This window comes from Vidua macroura, chromosome 7 (genome assembly GCF_024509145.1).
Source record: "Vidua macroura isolate BioBank_ID:100142 chromosome 7, ASM2450914v1, whole genome shotgun sequence".
NCBI classification, from domain to species: Eukaryota; Metazoa; Chordata; class Aves; order Passeriformes; family Viduidae; genus Vidua; species Vidua macroura.
The window spans coordinates 7272003-7294375 of NC_071577.1; the positions used below are offsets into that span (position 1 = coordinate 7272003).

Below are 22373 nucleotides of genomic sequence, written 5' to 3' on the forward strand. Positions count from 1 at the left end.
TTTCAGACCTGCTAGCAGTGACACTGCATTTTCACTGGCACTGCCAGCTTGTGGTGACGTGCCAACACTTCTACCTACAGCCATGCAGTTAAAGAATTACATGCAGCCCCCAAAGCCTGATTTAAAAACATTTTGCTCAAGGCACAAATCCTCCCAGAAGTCAGGAATTCCATAGTTTAGGTCTGTCTATGCAAATGTGTCATCTTCCTTGAGCCCATGCATTACTTTGGCTATCTGAGCAGGCAGTGTTCTTCCCCTGAGACATAGAAGACACAGAGAGGACAACATCCCCTTAGTGAACCATTTACATGCCTCATTTAACTCCTTTCCTGCACTTTGTTTTGATGACAGAAATGTGCCTATTTTAATTGGCTTTTTCAATGTTCATCATCACAGTATTCCAGAGATCTCAAATATTTTCAAGGTAAACTTGAGGTACTATTATTAACCCCATCTTGAACACAACATGCCAGAAAGATTTATATAAAAGACTGGAACTCCAATCTCTAATAGCCAAGGTCTACCCCCAGTTTCATTCCATTTATTCAAATGGCAGCCTGCATTTTTATGTGTAGTGCTGGGAAGAATTCAGTGTTTCTTCCTGTCCTGTCCCAGTAGCCTACAAACAACTAGTAAACAAGTATGAAAAATCTGGGCTAAATAAATTAAACATTACTGCACAGGAACTCAGTAGCAGAAGTAGAGAAAGCATCTAGTTCTCCAGTCTTGCTTTTACCTGCCTTAATCAAAAGATTATCCTTTATCTCCTGTTCCTTCCTACCTTCTTCAACTGTTGCAGCATAGAAGGCAGGATTAGGACAGATAGCCCCATCACTTCATGACTTTTTAGTCCTTTTTTCAAGGACCTGCTTTTTTTTGAGGCCTAGCTGGAAACAAAGGCTAAATGGCAGCCTCCCAGAGGCAGGAGTCAGAGCATGAAGAAAATGTCTTTTCATCACATCACTCTGCAAACTGATGCACTCAGGATAAAATTAACAGAGGAACCCCAGTAGACGGGAGGCCTGCAGCCTGCTTCACACTTCAGAACAAAGGAATGCTCCACTGCCATGCTTATAACACTGTCCTGGTAATTAGCATCAAGATGATTAGTAATGACAACAACAAACCCCAGTGGCAGCCCCATGGTGGAATCCCCGAAAATCCAGCAGGGCTTTTCTGAGCAATGGTTGAGAATCACTGGAGCAAGTTAAAGCTCATAATCCTTTCTGCAGCTTTCAGGATCCCAGAGACTTCACAGGGGCCACAGATCTTTGCCATTCCCAAAGGCTAAGAACAGCTTACTTTGTATTTTTTTGTCTTTGTGCCTGCCTGATGCTGTGGTGATTGTTCACGGCACTGGAAGAATTTCTTCCCAATAGCAGCAGCATTCTGCCAGCTTGCTAAAATACTTCCAGTGGTACCCCAGTGTGCACTGTGAGCTGCATTAAATAACAAGCACAAAGGCAGAATCATTCCTTTCCTGCTCAGAGCTGTGTCCACACAAGAACCCCATCACTGTGCCACTTACTCTAATCCTGTGGACGAGGGGAGCAAAGAGGAACACAAACAGCTCTACTGTGGCCATGGAATTCTGGAAGAACTTCCTTCTGTTATTCTCCTCCTCATCAGTCACGGCGCTGGGCCGGGGATGCCCTGGTGATCCTTGGTTTTCAGCCTGGTGGATAAAGGCACTACTGCTCCCTCCCCAGCTGGAGCCTCTGTCTCCTCCAAATCGGTCATTGCTGCAGTCCTGAGGAGCCTCCAGCAGCATCCAGTGAAGAGTGTGAAGAAGCTTTGTTTCAGCTACTCCAAGCTTATCCTGATGTCCTGTATGGAAAAACCCATCACATTATCTCACAGGGTTTCCATTAATGATACTGTTCAGAGTTACACTGGAGGCTGCACATCCAACTCCCAAGAAAAGCATTTGAAAATTAAAATTCTACAATGAAAAGCACCAACATTCTGCCTCATTATATTTGAAACCTCCTAAACCAGAAGCCTCCATTTATTTCCCAGCATCTGGAGTTCAGTCTGCAATGTCAGCTGCAGGGCATGGACAGCAGCATGGCCATAGAGCAGTCCCAAAAGAAACTAACTCAACAGTCTTGTCTGACTTTGTTGAATGAGACAAAATGCCAGTGAGCACTACAAGGTGCTCAAGCTGTGCCTTGTGAATGCTGCCTACTGGCATGTCTCAGGAAGCAAACTCCTGCTGAAATCAGTACAAAAGTAAGTAAAGTAAGTTGGATTTGGGTCTGCATCTCTACTGTCTGATTGACTATCTGCTGAGAGTCACATGCATTGGTCTAAACAAAAAGAAAAATAGGAAGAAAAATCCCCAAAACCTGAAGATATTAAAAGTACCAGCTGCAACTGACCACTGCAGCATGCCCTGAAAGAAATACCTATTCCTTCAAGGAATCCATGCACACTGGGTGCTAAAGTAAGTTCTATTATTGCTGGGAAATAACTAGCAAAATGTTATTGAGCTACTCTGACTCTTTAGCTCATCAGACCACTAACTTCACTGGGGAAGATTTCACAGGTTACCCTCCCCTAAATGAGAAAGCCCAATCATCAAGAAAGGCAATCACCAGAAGAAACTGATTAGAATTCTAAGGATTTGGAATTTGTTGGCACCCTGAGCAATCTGTCACATTTTCACTGATAGCTTCAATAATGGCAAACAAGCTGACACGAGCACTGACCTAGCTTGTTCCTGTTGGAGAGCAGTGTTGCAGTGCAGTGCAGCACGTGAGGGAGAGCAGCTTGGACAAGTTCCCAGCGAGAAATGCTCTGGATGGCTTCAGAGAGAGCTGGAGAAAGGCCATGCAGCTTGTTTTCTACTAAAACTCTTTCAAAAGACTGTAAGTAAGAACAAAGGAAAAAAAAAAAGACATTATATCTGTTTCTGCACATTCCTCCCAGTACATGAACATCCTCTTTTTAAAATCACTAATTGTATAACTGAAGCAAATTTTAAAATATTTGTCCTGAAAAATACAGTCTGTAACTACAGCTCACCAGACATATTGACTAAGAAATGAATGGACCACAAAATGTATTTTCTGCAATATAAGAGAATTGAAGTAAGTATCATCTGTCTATTAGTCAGTGCTGACATCAAGCCACACTTGCAGCTGTGCTGGGCATGCCAGTAATCCTGTTAGAAGTCACAGGAGCTAGGAAAGCCTGAATTTGTGGAGCTGAGTGCTGGATGTTCTTTAACACACACACTCTTTCAGTTTACTGTAACATAAAGGGCAAACCACTAAAGGTATATGGGCCTTAGGAAATGTTTTCACACCCTGTCACAAAAAATAATCAGTGTACAAAATTTTTTTGTCCAGCTATGATGTAATGGTTTTGTGAACACTTACAGAGCTGATGGCTGCAGCAAGTTCATTATTTCCACCTCAAGCAACACAAAATAAGGCTATTTGCCACTGAAATCCCTAAGGAAGCTCCTTATTGTTAGCTGCTCCAACTGTTTCAATAAATTGTTGCTGTGATCAGATACAAAGATCTCATTATAGGTCACAAGTGCAGTTATATTCCTTCACTGAAGTACCTACAGCAAAGATAATGACAATAACTGTAAACCAGCTCAACCTCATGGCTACCTCTTTGCTGTTTCACCAATTTTACCAAGCTCTGGGCAAACAAGTAACTGTTGCCCAAAAGATGCTTCAAAGGCCCTCACTCCAGATTCACAAAGCTTATCCTGCAACACTAGTCATATCAATTTTTTTCCCTGTAAAATTGAGGGGGTGGTAATAAGAATAGACTTAGCTACGAAGAAGAAGAGCAAAACAAGTATGTCAAAACAAGCTCTCCTGAATGAGCAACCACTCCCAAGCATGGCATGCTAACCTGTGGTAACAGGCACCCTCCTGCCTGTGCCAGCAGCTGGGCACTTTTGTTCTCTCAGGTTTTGTGGCCCTGTTTGGTGGTGTGGGCAGACATGAGCTCCTCTACCAAGAGGCTGGGTGTCCTGGTGCAAGCACAGTGCCACACCATTGTAGTTTTACAGCATCCAGTCCTGCTCAGAGAAACAGAAACTCAAATCTAGCCATTAGAGAGAACTAAGACTATGCCAACAGACTGAATCCTGAAATACTGACAATAACCATCACAGCTGCCAACAAATATCAGTGTGCAGGAAGCCACACTGCCCACCTACTAGAAACACCAGGATGAAGTCAGGAAACATAATGCACTTTCCTTGTGGACCAAAAATGGTTGAAATTTGAGGGCATTTGCTGTAATACACGGAAAAAACACTGGCTTCCTGAGGATTAGTCAAAAATAATGTGCCATGGATCGTATTCTCAGCAATATGTGTTTCTTAGCACCAGGAATGAATAACCTGTCTACCAGAGAAGGGATGCTTCAAGTCACCCTTACAGTGATCTGCTAGGGGTCACAGCATCTGAAAGGAAAAGTCTCCTGCCATTTAATCCTACCAGTTCGGGAATGGGGGCAAAATGAAGGGATACCAATGCTTTGGAAGCCCAAACAGGGAGCAAAGCACCAATTGTAAGGCCTGATTATTCTGTTCCAGTCAGGATTCACAGAGGACAAAGAGTGCATTAGTATAAAGACAACAGAGGTTTAGAGTAAATATCCCAGTAAATGGATTATTACATAACAAAACAAGGGAGCAAAGCAGCAAAGAAGAAGAACAAGAGGTGCATAGTTACAAATACTACAAAGTTTGAAATAACCAGTGAAAAACATGAGGTTTTACTTATTTTTATCAAAAGAGGACAGGGACCACTCCTTAGCCATCGCTCCAGCCACACACTCCTATTTCCACCCTTCCATTAGCTCTGGGGCTCAATGAATCCTTCATTCAGCCAAGCCAAGCCCCTACACAAGCCAAAAGGAAGGTCAGTACAGAGGTAAGCAGCTCCTACCCACGTTAGTGAGCTGGACTAGCTCACTGCCAAGCACCAGTGCTGACCAAGGCTTACTGAACTGAATGATCTCACCTCCAGCACAGAAGCCAAACCATAAGCTCACACTCTAGTAGAGTTGACAAAGCTGTTCAGTTTGCAGGGCAAGGGGAGAAATAAAAAAATCACTGGGAACACCAACCCTGTTCTGAAGTGTGACAGAAGACACCTTGTTGCTCCCTGGCTTTCTAATCAAGGTCTCATTCCTGGGTACTTGAATGGCATCAGGTAGAAAGTTCCCCAGCAATTGCCTCCTGCAAGCTCTGACCCACTGTCAGCATGCTTCAGAAACTCAAGAGGCAGCTAAGGAGTTTGCAATTTTATCTTTAGATTAGGCTTGTATTTATCACAACATTTTGGGCTGCTGAGCTCTTGTGAAGATTTCCCTATGTGGTTAGCCACCAGATTCTTCTGTTCTTTCCAGGTCTGAGCAGAAAGCTAAATATTCCTGTACTACAATGAAAGATTAGCTTCTGAAATAGCTTATGTGATCACAAGAATATGAGACAGAAGTACCATATGTTGCCAGAAAAATGCAAACACAAAAGCTGCTGTATGGAAAGCACTGAATGTCCAACAGGAACATGCAGTTCTTTGGACTTCCTGTGGAATTTGCCTGGAGTTCTCCATAAAGGTGCAGCTTTTGTCTATACCAGACACTCAAGATGCAAGGTCCTGTGTTGCACCTGAGCCTCCTTTTCAGTGTGCTATGGCTCTTCTCTTTCAGGACCTGCTACAGGGGCAGAAGACCTAATTTTCACCCTGCATGAAAACTAAGCAACTGCTGCCACAGCTCAGAGGAGCTCCATGCTCAAATAAGAAGGCTGAATGAGAATGTCTGAAAAAGCTCCCTGTGAGTGAGTCAGAAGACAGATACTGTCATGCTCTGGGTATGTCTAGAGCCTCAGGGCTGCAGCTTGGCTAAGAAAACAACTACCTACTTACAGCAGGCTTGCTCAAGCCTCCAACACCCCCCACACACCAAAGGCAGATAAAGAACATCTGCCAAGGGGATAGTGAGGGAAGTTAGTGCCTTGGCTGGAGAAACAGTCCCTTTCAGCAGGGCTGTGTGTGTGTTCAGCTCCCTCAGGACCACTTACACAAGCATTTTTCCTTTTAGCCTGGTGGTGACAGCTGTTTTCACAGGGAATGGTGGCCAGCCTTGTCTGGCTGCCTTCCCACTGCTGCTGTTCTCCTTTTACCTTCATCTCCACCAAGAGCCAAAGGCACTGCCAAACACCTTGTGACCAGGATCAGCCTGTGGGTCACTGCCTGCTCTGTCCTGTACCTCTTGTCTAGGCATCTGCAGGCTGTCTGTTCCCATGTCAGCTGCATTCTGCCTGGGCTTTGTCAAGGCTTCCTAAAGAGCTTTGCTTGAACTTCCCCTGCTCTAAGCCCAGGGAAGCTGTCCCTGCAGTGAATTGCATAAGGCAGGAAGAGGTCAGCCAGGGGTTGACAGAGGGTGCCCAGAGGTTACCTGGGGAAGCTCAGCACCTCCTGTTACATCCTCTCAGAGTGCCAGGGAACATCCCTGCAGGATTACCCAGCGCAGGTACAGAGGGACCGTGGCAGAAACACAGAGGAATGGTTAGTGCTTCTTCAACTCCACTTGTGTCCTTGGTGGGGACCTTAATGCCCTGTCCTTCCAAAGCTCAGCCTGTCATGGAGTAAAGCTGAGAGCACTGCTGAAGCCACTTCAGACTGACTGGAAAGAGCCTGAAGGGCAGGCAGAACATACTGTCAGTCTGGGGCAGGTCCACCGAGCAAGGAAGAGTTCCTGGAAAGATCTAGGGAACGAGGAGTTCATAGCACAAGGGATGTTAAGACTCCATTATTTACTAAACATTATAAACATTGTGAATAAAGATTCAGAAGCAATGAAACACAGATGCCAAACACTTTACTCACAGAAATTCACTTTTCTGCAACCATGTCCATTGCTGGATAAAATAAAGGTGGCCTCTTTCTGAAGTTTGTTCCATAGCTATACCTTAATTATCCGTAATAACAAAACATGCAATTACATTTTCAAAAACAAGGGGGGAAAAACACAAAAAAACTAGAAAAGAGGGAAATTGAATTTTCAGGATCCTCCAGAAAACATTTGAGTTCTTCCACGGCCAACGCAAACCAGAGCAGAAGAATTTAAGTATATCTTGGAGTTCTTTACCATCACCCAAAAAATGCATTGGCTTTGTACAGCACTCACATGCTTTCCTGTGAGGTCATTCACAGCTTTGACTCAGGCACATCAGGAATGGCCTGACTTCAGAATGGGGAGGAGGAAGAACATTAAATCCATACTGAGGCACAAACATTTAGATGTTGTAAGACCCTGTACGGGAGAGGGTATTTATCTTCACCTTAAAGGCTATTATTCATGGTTCAGATAAAGAGAACAATGCAATGAAAGGCCTAGGGTTTTTTTTTCCTCAAGTACTATGGTATATAGCAAACCTCAAAGAAGCAATGCAATATGCTCTTGCAGACCAGATGCTGCACTCACTGAATCTCAGACTCCAACATCTGCTTCCCCAATGCACAATAGGCAGCAAACTCTACTGCAGCAAGTTTAGAGCCAAGAAAAACACTAGAATACTGCACAGTGTTGTGCCATATCCACTGCCAGACAGTTAACAGCCTATAGACATGCCTACAACAATTCTGGCTAGAGAACTACAAAAGGATAGATCACGCAACAGGTGCACAATATTTTTAGGCACACTAGTCAATACAGGGGTGTTAGATAGTCAGCAGGAGGCTTCAGAAGACAAGTCAAGTACCAGAAACCCTGTCTCACCCATGCATGCAGCACTCTGCTGCCCCACTGGATAATACAGAATGTGTTGGTGTGGGCACACCAGTAGGGAGAGGAAACAGATGAAGCATAAGGCAGCAAATGTGTCAGTTCAGCCTGTTACCCAAAAATCCCTCAAAGCTAAGTCCCACCTTTGAGCATTTTCTACCATAATTTAATGATTATGTTAAGAACTGGAGGATAATCAGGTTCTCCATCCAAGAGTTGGAAATTTATTGGATCTTCATGAAATGCCTGTTTTTCAGAGCTCCCTTTCTCTTGGCTGAAGCATGTGATTTATGTTGTCTCGCAGTTTAGAGGAGTTTTGGGGCATAGTTTGTTTTTTACACTTGGTAAATTCCACTATGTGCCCCCAGAAGAAAGGTGCTCTGGAATCAGCCTCGGGGACCTGATGCCAACAGCCCAGCAAAGGGAGTTACAGGCAGAGAGGTACCTCACAGAGAAGGCACAGAGAAGGAAGCTCTGACCCTCTTCCCAGCAGTAACAGGTATGAACCCACAGATGAAGCCACAGCCCCAGGTTAGAGGTGCTCCAAGGCATGGCTCCTGGTAAAGGACAAACAAGCTCCATTTTCCAGCCTCTCAACAACCAGACACTGTCAGGGGGCATTAACCAGTCATCACTGCTGCATATGCTAGAACTGAACGTTTTACTCACCAACACACTAAGCCAGCAATCCTCTATCTCTAGCTGGTATCTAGCAAAAACTCTGAAAAATTTATGGATTTCTTAGAAGAAAATGACTCAGCAACAGATATAGCTTCTCCAGCATAATGCCTTGTGAGAAGGAAGTCAGAAAATTGATGCAGAGCAACCTAAGAACTTTAAACTATTAAGATACGTGTCCAGACCAAGTTTTTCCACTCTGTCAAGTTTGGCTGCAACTGACTAATGTACTTTAAGCAATCCAAAGACCAGCAACCATTCAAGGAATTCTGAAATTCTCTAGATACCCATCTTATTTGAACTTGCTTCATGTCTTTCCTTTTCACTTCTTGGCAGTAACTTGAGGCTTTATTTGAAGTTAGAAATAAGAGTTATTTGTATCTGCATAACAGCATCTCCTTAATAATTCTGATAATATACGCTCCCTTTAGTTTTCAGTATAAATGTTTCCCATGTTGCACAATGGCAAAAGTATTGTTCAAAGTCTGTTAATATTGCTTAGATTTTCCATATTATAAGCTTGAAAAACCTTCAGGAACTGCAAACTGAAAGGACATCAATCTCATGCAAAAGCACATCCACACAGGGTGAACTGCAAGGTTAGACCCAGACTGTCACAGCTCAGTTTGCCCATGTCATTATTTATTTCACTACTACAGCATTGCTAATGAATTACTAATGTCCAAATAAATTATTTTTGTTCTGTCTGAAGGTGGACATGATACACAGATTCTCTACATGGGAACAATTTCAAATCCTTCATGTGATACAAGTACAAAATGAAGCTGGATGGATTGATCCACTTGTGGAGCTGATCAGTCACTATGGTCAGATTGATCTGCATGACAAGTTAGTTACTAGCAAGCATTGAAAAAGAGACATTTACATACCACACAGGAAGCTTCATATTGCTTCCCCAGCTTAGGTCTTAAAAATGCACTGAAAGAAAGGAGAAGCAGCATTAGAGACCCAGTAAATCGACGTGTATTTTCCTTAGTTATTTTTAGGATTCCTCTCATGTCAGAAGGCTGTCAAAAGGCTGAGAAACTCATTGTAAAGGAAGACATAAGCCAAAAGTATGTTCAGATACCTGTTGATGACATCTGATAAATATTGTTATATTTTCCAGAAGAAAAAGTGCCCACCCCAATATGTCAAGAGGCATTTAATTCAGCCCACACATTCCCAGAGATAAAAATCTTCCATCAGACAATTTTCAGCCATTTTACCTCAGTGAAAGATTTTCAACATATCCTGTTTAAAATTTGTTAAATATTACTGAACTTTGCCCTGCCTCTATTTTAAGCCAGAGATCAACTTGCCAGCTCTGCATGAAATATTTTTTTTCTGCACAGCTGCTGATGTGGAAGGCTCATGGTGAAGTGCAGGCCTGTATGCTGTATGTCGAGAACACTCACCCTCTATCACTCTCCTCCAGAATGAGATCAGAGTAAATATTAAAAAAAAATAATCAGGTCACCTTATTGCAGGTTTTTTATTTTATTTTATTGTGAAGGACACCGGCTGTGGCAAAAGGGGATTTTGTGACTGAGGCCTTAAATTAGAGCCACAACCTTCAAATCTTCCAACCTCCCCCACAATGTTTTCAATTCAGAATCCTGCTAGGACAGGAGGCTGACAGGATTCCCAAGGAACATAAAGCACCAGCCATACATTCAGCTAGTCCCTCTCACATCTCCAGTCCCTCTCACATCTCCAGTCCTGTGCAATAAGGTGACACTTGGACATATCTGTTTGCATGCTGGCCTCTCAAAGCACAGATTACACTTCCAGGACAGCTGCAAATACAGAGAGAAGCAAAGCTGCAGGTCTGGTGCAGCACTGATGGATGCTGCTCCTGCTACAAGAGCTCCACGAGTTCTCTTAAAAGATGGGGGATGGAGAGGAAGGGGAGCACGGGACAGGGAGGAAGGCAAAGGTGCACAGAGAAACATAGACATGGATGGTTTAAAGTCAAATCAAGAAGCTGCCACTAGTTTAAGCTGCCTTGAGACCTCCTCCCACACCAGATACACACAAATTGCTCTATACCGAGTAAAGAAAACAGGTTTGTTTGTTTTTTTTTTTTTCACGGCTTCACATTGCAGCTGCAGTAATAACTGCATCCTCCGTGCCCCTGGGCAGCAGCTGGCCCGCAGCCCCTCCGCACTTCCACTGCCCTGTTGCAGCTGCATCCCGAGTGCCCTGCTCTTACCTGGTCTGCCTCCATAGGAAGGTCTGGATGGGCAGAGGGATGCCACGGCCACTCTCCTGCTCCTGGCCCTCGGAGCTTTTCCTTTTCACCATGGTGCCGGTGACAGCCGCTGCAGTCTCAGCAGACGCAGCAGTCGGGATCTCCCATGGCTGCCTCTGGCTCTCCGCAACTCTTCACCCTCTCCCCTGCGTTCCCCGCAGCCCACCGCCTCCCTCAGCCCCGCTGGTGCAAGATGGCTGCAGAAGGCAGGGAGGAAATTCGGGGGAGCGAAGATGTCCGCGTCCTCCAGCTTCCTCCGTGCCTTCAGCACCTCCCTCCGTGGCCAGCTCCCCGTGCCCGGAGCGGGCGGTGCCGGGGGAGGGAGGGAGGGAGGCGGCGGCACCGCCCGCCAAACTTCCCGCAGCGCGCCGCCAGCAACAGGGCTGCGCCTCGGGCCGCCGCAGGGCCGGGCAGCGCCGGCAGCCAGAGCGGCTCCCGAGCATCCCAGAGCCCGCCGGGCCGGGACAGCGACTCCCTCCCGCGACCCCCCTTCCTTTACCCTCCCGCTCCCTCCCTTCTTCCTTCCCAAATGGGCAAGAGGAGGGAAGCAAGTCACAAACCCCCCCCGAAAGCGCAGGTTGGCGATTGCGGGAAATGGATCTGTAGAGGCTTCTCAAAGCCTGACAGAAGGCTCACGCAGTACGCAAACTTTGAGATCAGAAACGCTGACTTAGAAATGCCACAGAATAGGACAGACGTTGTTGAGAGAGAAATAGAACTAGAAACAAGTTTCAAAGGATGGCCTTACAAATAAGACTAAATACTTTAGAGAAATACTGCAATACATCTTTGATAGTTCTAAGACCCACAAGAGGTAATTTTAGATGATGAGATGATTTAAAGCATTTACAGCATGGTGTAGCTAAAGCTGAGATAGGCCAGGAAACTTTTATAGTGTATGGTAATTAGGAGATAATTGGCTTCTAATTGTGATGGCGTGAATTATAACATCTCTATTGTCTCACCCTTCACATGAGACTAAAAATAGAATAAAAGTTTTAAAATGCCTCTCAGTTGCCTCATCTCTGGGTCAGAAAATGGCCTAATCCAACAGGTGTTGGGAGCAGAGGAACTTTGGGGTAGTTATTCCACTGATTTTTCTTACACAGAAAAGCTGAGACAGAGGTGGAGAGGATGGGAAGTGCCAAAGCAGATTTACTGGTGTTTCCAATTAGACACCAGACTGATTTGACTAATACAAGTGTATGTTTGAGTCAGGTTTGCTAGAAACATTTCTCAGGCACTGTTAGATAAGCTCTCCTTCTCTACCCAAAGATATCAGAGGATAGTATACTATAACAAATAATTAATAGAATAAAATGGAAGACCAATGCAAGTTCACCCCAAACAGCTCTCACAGAAAAAAAAAAAAAAGTGACATTTTGTTGCTTATATGAAGACTTTTCAGAGGAAGCACCCAGTCACAGAAGACACATAAATCCCTTTGTTTGTACAGAAGTTTCAAGTTATAGAACTTCTGATGCAAAACAAATCAGAGAGCAAAGGAAACAACAACAAAGGAAACATCAAGTTATAAGAACTGCAGGCATGAAGATGCAGACCTCAAATCCAGACAGGCCATCTGGAGGTGGCAAAGGTAGTTCACATTAAGTTTGACAGTAGCTAGAGACAAGGTTTGTTCTCACCTTGTTTTGGAGACAATGCCCACCCCCACAAAGGGCACACAAAGCTGAAGTAATCTGTATCTCCGTGTGTAAAAGGAGTTGCATGTTTAAGAGAAGAAATTTTACCATCTGGAAGATTTTATTTATCTCTATACTGAAATTCTGCTGGCATCAGAGACTTTCAGATTTGCAGTCAGTATTTGACTACACCTAAGTACTAACACTGCAGTGGATGCTACAAAGGAAAAGTCCTGCAAATCAGTCCCCTGCCTTCCCTTACAGTGAGGGTAGAGAGGAAACAAGTAGATTCTTCAGAAAGGCCAATACAGTAGGACAACAGCAAAGTCTCCTGAAAATTCACCTGTGCTCTGTTCTCTAGGCTACACTGGCATCTTGGGCACAGAAACACAGGTCAGTCTGCCTGCAGAAAGATCAAGACTCCTGCAAAAAGTCAAAGCAGGTGAGGGAAAAGTGGAGAAAGCTCTGTGTTACTCCAACAGCTCCTAGCCCGTGCCAGCTGCTCAGTCACAGAAGATGCCCATGACACCAACCCCCCACTTCCTCTCTCACTGCAGGCAGGAGGAGTCTGACATGCCTCCAGATCACTCCTTTATCCATCAGACAATTATGGTTACAATCCAGCACAGCAGGGTTCAGTCTTGATCTAGAAACAGCCAAGGCTGGCAGCATGGCACAGAGTGGGGACACAGAGCAGAAGCCCCCAGCTTATACAGGAGTGCTCAGAGCAGAGAGCTGCTCAAACCTCACTGCCTTGCACTTGTTTCCATGGTTATGCTCTCCAAGTTCCCACTCTCAATCAATCCCTGCCATACACACTCCTAAGAATTCACATCTTATTTCTCTGAACTCTCCATGGAGAATCCAGGCTCTCAAGAGTATGTCAAGCATTCTGTTGTGCAGCAGCCTTTCCAAGTGCAAAGCTGCAAACAGCTCCTAAATGTAGATTCCAGAGCAGGGAAAAAAACCATTTGCCACACTCTCGAGATCTTACTCTTCCACTGGCTGCCAGCAGGCTTCTGTCCTGCCTGAACAGACCCATCATGAAGGAAAACCCTTTCTCTCTAGGGACAACCAGTCATGGAAGATTAGCACTGATGGGTATCACTCGTTCTACCCTTTCCCATATGGGTCTGTCAGGTCGAAAGAATGTAAAAATTTAGAGAAGCCTGGGAAAGCCTTTTTTTTTTTCTTTAAGGGCTTTTAAACAGCATGAAAACATTTCAGCTAAGGTTCTTCAGAAGTCTCCTTCACAGGTCTTCTAGCTAGCCCTGCTCAAATAAAACACAACTGTGCTCAGAAACAAGGATAAATAATCCCTAAAATTGCAAGGATCCCCTAAAAGTTCAATTCATGTTGCTGCATGAATTTGGGCAGGAGTGGACTGCAGTTCAGCTGGATCAGATTCCACAAGATCAGTTAGGTATTTAATCCCTCAGCCACATTTAGGTAGAAGCAGTAGAGTAGCACAGCACTCATGCATCTACGAGTTCTGTTTCAAAACAGAGCAGAAACACAGGCCCTCCACACCTCACACAGTAAGTTACTGCCTTTGCATAGCATTCAAGCAACAAAACATATTCACATAGACATTTAACTGCAGCTACATGCATTACAGGCACAGGGAGACAGGGCAGGATGGGAGGGAACATGTTCCTGGAGATGACATGGGAGGATTATCTGGACAAGCCTGGGGAAAGAAAAAACCTCAGCTTTCACTGTCAAATTATCATTCCTTGGCTCAGGAATCTCCATGCTCTGGTAGTACCTGAAAGACTTTTGCTTCTTTTGGGGAAAAAAAAGGCAACAAACCTCCTCCCCTCAAAACCTGCCCCACCCAAACTTTTTAATCTTCTTCCTAGAGAAGAAAGCATGGATCTCTTGATCCTCTGAGTTACCAAACACGCCTTCCTCTCTGTTCCTCAGAGAGAGCTGAGCACCACCTCACCAGCATGCTTCTCTGTCCAGAACAAGGGTGCTCCCACCAAAACAGGTTTGGGATTCCCTCCACCAGGTCCACACTGCTTTTTAATCCCAGCAACTGGGACTTCTCCATAGCCAAGCACCTTTAGGTGAAAGGCCTTCTGCCATCCTCCTGTACAGTGCAAAGAACACCTCACGAGTTGAGACAGGCACAGGATGGACAGATGCTCTGTACTTCTAACAAACATTGTAGCAGGATTCCTGGCCCTCCCTCCCTTTCAGTAATCAAGATTTTGTTCACAAATTGTACTCATCTCAATGCTCTAATGCCACAGCATATGCCACAGCACATGTCACAGTTGAGACAGCCACCAGACACAGAGTATCACCACACAATTTCAGAAGCTTCAGCCCATACACAGTAACACCTTACCTCTTCAGAGGGCTTCAAGTGTCTGCCCACACAGAGTAACACCGTGTCACTTCAGAAGGCTGCAAGGGTCTGCCCTTCTTGTTCTTCAGCCCAGCCTTTTCTACCCCTCCTGTTCATGCAGTGCACCTGTGTGCCCTCTGCTCCCTTTGGTGGTTGCTCAGTGCACCTGGGCACTCCATGGCTCGTTACCTTCAATATCATTCACCTGTCCTGCACAGCTGTACCCACTGGGGATGAGGCTGCGCCATGGCTCCACTCCCAATCAAACGAACTGCATGCCTACACTCCAACACCATATCTGCTAGCAAATTATGAAACATATCACCTACCACACTGATCATGCCACCATGCTGTTACTAAGACTCAACAATCACAGAAATACCATCTCTTCCTTGTTCGCTTTGAAAGGGAAAAACAGATTCTTACCAGCTGTCCTCCACCATTGTTCTAGCTGTGACTGCTTAAATCGAGATTTACCCTTTTCTTCTTAGTTTCTTAATCCTTTCCACAGATAGATGATGCATTAGTTCTGCCTTGTACCTAAGCTTAGGAGGGTGCTTCTATTGGATAATTAATGGCACTTAATCATTCCTCCAGGTCATCTGACAGCATTTACTTAGGAACATTGCAGCATTGTGAAGGTTTGGGATACTTAAGGCACTCTACTCAGTTGTATTTCCTTTCTACACCACACACCGAAATGTTGCAGTAGACCTCTCGTTAGGGGTAGAAATGAGCCAAGACACAGACTCTTATTTAACAACATGAAAAGGGCCCCAGTTTGCTTTCCTTTCCAGCTTAGCCATCCTGACTCTGACTACAGCAAACTCCTGCTGTTGGCTTCTCTAACTGCTGGCTGTTCCTGCTGGAATATCACTGCAAGTATTTCCTTGCTGCCTCTGACCCCAGGCCTTTACCTGGCTCCACTGTGACTGCAGGCTCCAACAGCAGCCTCTAACTCCACCAGAGCCAGGCTGACCTCACAGATCTTCTGCACCAGCAACTCTCTCCCTTGTTTTGTTCTTCTTTGTGTCTCTCTGGATCGTTCCCTCTTCCCCTAGGTCCTCTTTGTCCAGGCTCTCCCTGGCCGGCCAGCCCACCCTTTTATCACACTGATCTTTATTAGTCACAGCTGCAAACCATTAAGGGCAAGGCTGCTCTTCTTTGGTAATTAGTACAGCTGTGACTTATCAGGGGCGAGGTCACTTGTAATCCCTTCCTCTACCCCTACACCCAGCACACACGGGCAGTCTGTGCCAGCACACAAATGTTCTCTGCAGTGTTTGTTGCCCGGAGCAGCAGCAGTACTCTCAGCAGGGTGTTGTACACAGCAGTACTCTCAGCAGAATGCTGCCCAGAGAAGCTGTGGCTGCCCCATCCCTGGAAATGCTCAAGGCCAAGTTGGACAGGACTTGGTGGAACCCAGTCTAGTGGAAGGTGTCCCTGCCCATGGCAGGGGGTGGAATGAGATGAGCTTTCAGGTCCCTTCCAAACCCATCTGTGATTTCTCTGTTCCGCACAGAGCCACACTCCCCTCAGCCTGAGTTCAGGCTGGGGCTGAGCATCCACCATGGATCCATAACGACACGCTCCAAGCACCCCTCAAAGTCTGCACTGTTTCCCTGTTAGTTTCCAAGACAGACCCAGCAGCTCACCCCCAAGACCCAACTCCTGTCACCTTCACTACCCTGGCACTGTCCACATGCTCCCTCTGTGCCCAGCCAGCTGAGGGAATCCACGGGGCAGGCAGGCGGAGGAGGCCGCATCACATTGGTGGCCCAGGGCCACCATTTCCCTGGTGTACAAGGGCCTGAGGGCCAGCGTACAGCTGTGCTGTGTCCAGGCTCCGCTGCTCTGTGCAGGGTGCCCCAGGGGTCCCTGATCCAGGGGCCTGGGTCACAGGTCCACAGGTCCTGACCACAGAATCACAGGGCCGGTTTGGTTGGGAGATCATCTCGAGACCTCTGAGATCATTGAGTCTGACCAACATTATGAACCAACGCCACCTTGTCAGCCAGGCCATGGCACACACTGCTGTCCTTAAACACCTTCAGGGACAGTGACTCCACCACCTCCCTGGCAGCCAGTTCCAATGTCTAATCACCCTCTCAGAGAAGAAATTTGCACCCAGCAGGGAGATACTGATCCGCAGAAGAGGATGCCAGCCATAAAATCTGATCCTTTTGTATAGAAGTGAAAGGGATTGGCTGAACAATACAATTGGATCTGCTGTGACTGCTCCGGGGCAGACTGTGTGCAGTACCAGCAGGTGCTGGTTGTGCAGGGCTTGGATTCAGGAGGAGCTGGATCACAAACACAGGAAGCTAACACATGCAATTAGATGACAAGCGAGTTTATTTTGCAAAACAATCACTATACAGCAACAAATACAATTGCAAATTGGATTGAAAAACATGAACTACCTACCACCAGCCATTCAAGAAATGCCTCTTTTATGGTAACAGGCTCTAGAATTATCAGAAAAAAACACAGGTTTGTAACAGCAGACTTTATTCCTCCGTATCTCAGCATAGAGCATGTTTACTTGTTGGCTTTTTCTCTTTGCTAAAGTTGAAGTGGCTTTTATACGCTTGACTTTTCCCAGTGTGAAACGAATTTACCATCCTGCGGTGGGAATTGCTGGAGTTGCAGAGGGAGTTGCTTTAGCAATCTGACTAGTGAGTGAACTCACAGACACCTAGGCTAGAAATCTACCAGCACTGATTTTCACAGTTAATGTGATCTACTCTTCAAGGCATTTGCCTTTGAAGGGACATATACTTGGGTTTCAAACAGTATTTATTCCAGCATGGAAAAAACTTCTGCTCATGTCGTAGTCAACACAGGCTGCCTTTTGACTCCCTTTGAGTCATGTATTTAGGCAAACTTAGACGTGTGAGCAGTCATGATGAGGTTACTACTGTACCATAGCAGAGGGCTGAATGATTAATTCCATTTACTGCTGTACAGTGAAAATATATATTGCCCTTGTGGGCTCAAAATTTTCCTCATCAGGTTTAGTTTTTCCTTTACTCTTGCTGGACAGAGGTTTGCTCAACTTTGATTTGTTTCAGCTTGTGGTTACATAGAAAGAAAACTCTGCAGATGAGGCAGAAGCATTCTCTCATCTCTACAACCCGATGGATTATTAAATTTGGGGTGCTCCCCTAGGTACCCAAACAAGGTTTCACCATTCCTTTTGTCTGGATTACCTCTGCTTTGTTACACAATTGGGTCTCAGGCACCCAACAAACCTGCTGGCTCAACATGCCTGTGGAAAAGAAACACAACAGATGCAGTTTCCAGGAAGCTGGCTCTATCTTCTTTAGTGGGCATTACATATTTACAAACTGTTGTTTTTAAAACGAACACTGTTCTTGAGAAAGTTAAGATTAATATGAGCTTTTCAGTGAACATCTAGAGTCATGTAACATAACTTGTTTTTTTTTTTTAATTATTATTCAAAAGCACAAAACTCTTAATTTCTTTTCATCTAACTCCACAGCATTCTAGGATTCTTTCTACGGAAGGATGATAATGATTACGAAGGTCTTTGCTTCAGTCAAAACAAGAAAGCTCATTTTAATGCATTAAATAAATGACTTGGTGTGTTACACACTCTAACTTTGGACTCATAGGTGGATTAACTAAGCCTTATTTTCTAGAGTATGCCAAGTTTAAAAGGAGAATAAAAACACTTGAGTCTCACGTTAACACTGTGCCCATGAGATACTGCTCGGGTTCAGAGAGCAGAGGTTCAGTAGTACCATAGTTTTTCTCCTACACTGGCAAAAGGCATAGAAAGAAAAACCACTGCAAGGCAAATTTATATTAATTGATAGCATAATCAGAGCAATGTGATACAAATACTGTCAGTTTTCCTTTCTGTTTGTTGTTTTTCTGAAAACATGGGAAGAAGATTTTAATGCACCTCACTTGACACTGTTCCCATGTGAATTCTTTAAGCTGAAGTGTAACAAATACAAGGCAGAAATCAGAATCCTCCAATTGCACTTGGGATGGTTCTAAACTCACTGTCCTTTGTATGAAACAACTGACTTACAGTGTTAGGTACTTTATTGTGTGAAAAAGCTTTTTGCAGAGCTGAAATGTCATGTGTGGGGCTGTAAGAAGTTCTTATTCAGTAAAAGTTGGAGAGATTTAACCGCTCTGTTTTGTGTTGGTACTGCTAGCAGCTTAGCCAAAACCCCACTTTGGTCCACTGAGTATTTACTGTCCAGTAACTGCATTGCTACCCGAATGTAATGATGGGGAATCCTGTGCCATTAATTTTTAGAATCTCCACAGACATAAAAATCTCTGTGAGTCTTTTCAGACCAAACCCCAACACACACACACACACACACAAAAATTAAGAAGGAAAAAGAACAGATCAAAAGTTTCCAAAATACATCATTAACCTAATACATATATCAAGTATAGCTCAACAGACAGTGCAAAGTTCAGTTACGAGGTTTCAAAAGGAAAAGACAAAACAATCTGCAAGAATGTAAACTGGTCATTCCTTAATGTCTCATGTACATAGGGCATCAGCAGGTGATGATCTGCTGCTGAGGATCATCCCCATCACCAGCGCTCTCTCAGGTAACTCCACTAGATCTGTTGGCTGCCTTTTATCTTTCATGCACACTTTTTCTTATACTTTTTATAGTCAGCATAATCCCACTTTGCTCAGATTTTAACATGCCCTATTTAATTGATGAATCACTATGACAACCAGTCTAGGGAGCTCATTTTTATTTATTCATGTATTGTAATTTACAGGTATCTCTGCTATGATTATCACTGTTACCTGAGTGCCTGAGTGTACATGTGAGACATCACCAAAGGAGTGGAAACAAGATCTTAATATTTTTTCTGTGTTTCAACTTTAGCAAAAGAAAAACAATAAATCAAACATTCATTGTTACTATGGGAATGAAAAAAAAAAAAAGATGAGGAAGGAAGGGAGGGAAACAGAAAGAAAGAAAGGAAAGAAAGGGAAAAAGAGAGAAAGACAAAGAGAGAGAGAGAGAACAAGAGAAAGAAAGAGAAAGAACAAAAGAAAGAACCAAGCTATTGGGGATTTTTAAAAAATCCATAGTCCAAACTCAGCCTTCTTTGGAGACTCTTTTACAAACATCTGGACCCCACAAAATTCATTCCTTTGTGAAGAAAGGGAGGGAAGGGAAGAAGGAAGGAATCCTTTTTCTAGCATCACAGAATAGACTTGCATCTGTCACTAAAACAGGGTCACGGCTTTTAGTTGTTACAGAAAGCAACTTCATGCTACAATTTTCATCTTTTTAAAATGTATTCTTATGAATAGGGAAAAAAGCCCCTGCTAACATCTACTTTTACATACCTAAAATTGCAACACCAAAGGGTGCAAGAGACACAGATACTGTGAATAAAGAAGTAGAATATTCAAGTATATGAGGAGGGCGTATCACAAATGGCCACAGAGAAATATATATATCTATAATACTGTATCAAACAGATGGAAAGAATGTGAAACTGGTGGTATGCACACAAATCTAGCTGCTTAACCAACTTTTCTAATCAGACACAAGTCTGTTGGGGTATGAGTGCTCGCTTTCAGCAGCTTTTTTACGTCACTTCCCAAAGCACAATTCAAATGTTTCCAGCTAGTATTTTTAGTTATTATTTAAATAATTTATTGGCTTTTCAGCTATACACTGACATAATTAACCAGGTTCAAAAAATGTTAATAACTTAATTCAACTTTTGTTCTACTCATTTATACAAAGTAACATTTTTTTTTAATTAATGTTGAATTTCCCTATATGTCCTTCCTTCTGGTAAGCAGACTATTAATTTAACCTGTAATAACTTACAATGGGCAACTTTTCTTTTTTATTTCCCCATCTATCAAAAGAACTGTGAAATGAGCAACTTGGGATATTAACAAGGCTCTTCAGAAAGAGGTGGATGGCCTTCAGGCACATGAAAGGTAAAAATGCATTTTTATCATACTACAGTACTCCATGCAAGACAGAGCAGAGCAACAATAATTGTCCAATGTAACATACCGCTGTATACCCATATAAAGCCAGTGTCTTCCTGTTATAAATGGAGGTCAGGCCAATTTCTGCATCTATGGAATTTATTTTTTTTTCTATTTTTTTTTTTTTAACTGTATGGTAACTACAAGTCTTGGGATGTAACTTAGTTTTAGACATGGTAAAGAATGAACGTAACACCTGCTCTGAGCCCATTCCTGCCAAGAGCTCATGCCTAAATATTATTACTTCATACAACGCAAAATGAGCAAATTCATAACCCCTGCTTGGCAAGGGCTGCTGTGACATCTTCAGCAAGGGTAGCAAGCTGGGGTGATTCAAGCAGGTTGATGCTTCCAGAGGATGAGACGTTGCTGAGTCTGCGTGGCGAGGCCATGCTGGACCTGCCTGGTGACTGCGTGATGATCTCAGCCCCGTGATCAACACGGGCCTTGGCGTGCTCTCTGAAGTTTAGCTTCTGGCTGTCAATCTGCTCCAGGAAAATAAAGAGTTTCACACATTATATGTTCACTAAATTATCTTGGTTCAGACCATCATTTGGGCATCATTTTGCTTACTTTTAAAAACTATTAGAAGGATCAAAGCTTCTTTGCTCCTTAGAAAATTGAATTTTTCACCTTGTTTAATAGCTACTGGCGTACTATGTTACATTCTTTTACCATTTCTCTTTCTGATGGATGCTTTAAAGAGAAGTTCCTAGCTGTACAAATTTCACAAGCATTATATGGGCACTGTGATTTGTTTTCAAAATCTGTATTTTCAAATATTTGTGGGAGTGATCTTACTTTCAAGATGCTCTCCTCCTGTTTCACAACAGAGTCCTCATCTCAGCTCATACCTGTGCTGTCCTTCAGTCCCAAACAAGGTTTATCTTTAGGGGGAAAAGACAGTGCACAAACTGCACACATGATGTTTCACTCTCAGCTTAGATGTGGATGCAAGATTGGTCATTCCAAATTTCAAAGGGAACAAATTGGTATATGAGTGTGCTTGAAAGAGGACAGACAGATATTTCCTACTCAATTCAGAGCCATCACTGAATTTACAGCTTTAGTAATTTCACTGGGCCAGGGGCACAGTGGGAGCCTTTTCTGACAGCTGTTCCTTTACCTTGACGTTACCACCACCAGGTACATGGTGAGCATTTTCCAGTGAACCAACTTTAGCCTGAGCTTTTTCTTTGAAATCCAGTTTCACACTCTCAATTTTCACACGCCCACCTCCTACAGAGGAAAAGGAAACACAGATTAGGAAGCTGAAATGGTGCAGGAGAAAGTGTGACCTGAAGCATGAGGGCACTCACATTACTTCCTTTTTAGTTGAGATCTAACGGTTTTGGAGAAGCACAGAATAATGCTCTGCACGTTCAGTAAAATATAAAATCTTCAACATATATTTAAACTGTAAGCAGGTGCTGCAGTCCTAGTGGTTTTCATGGGATTTAAGCACGTGCTTAAGTAATTCACTGACTTCAGCCTGTATTTCAATCTTATACCAGACCACCATCCTTTGGCATTATTTTTTTTATCACCTCTCTAAACTAGGTGGCCTTATACCTTTATGACTGTATATATTTAGTTAAGTAGTTTAATGTATTTTCATTACTAAAGAGTATTTCTTTTTCTCTTTGA

General features: G+C 43.9%; 2 protein-coding genes across 4 annotated transcripts in view; both read right to left on the minus strand.

The window, feature by feature from the left end:
* The window catches only part of UNC80 (unc-80 homolog, NALCN channel complex subunit), a 126897-nt gene extending 116091 nt beyond the window's left edge, over positions 1–10806 (minus strand). For all 3 annotated transcript variants that reach the window (XM_053982081.1, XM_053982079.1, XM_053982080.1), the window contains exons 1-4: positions 10661–10806; positions 9336–9384; positions 2712–2868; positions 1529–1827 (exon numbers count right to left, since the gene is read on the minus strand). In XM_053982081.1, coding sequence (XP_053838056.1) covers positions 1529–1827; positions 2712–2868; positions 9336–9384; positions 10661–10752 — 597 coding nt within the window. In that variant the 5' untranslated portion in view covers positions 10753–10806. The remainder of the gene's footprint in view (positions 1–1528; positions 1828–2711; positions 2869–9335; positions 9385–10660) is intronic.
* A 6229-nt stretch (positions 10807–17035) lies between these two features.
* Positions 17036–22373, minus strand: part of MAP2 (microtubule associated protein 2) — a 232804-nt gene continuing 227466 nt past the window's right edge. The window contains exons 15-16 of the mRNA XM_053982442.1: positions 21853–21965; positions 17036–21211 (exon numbers count right to left, since the gene is read on the minus strand). Of these exons, the coding sequence (XP_053838417.1) occupies positions 20996–21211; positions 21853–21965 (329 nt within the window). The 3' untranslated portion in view covers positions 17036–20995. The remainder of the gene's footprint in view (positions 21212–21852; positions 21966–22373) is intronic.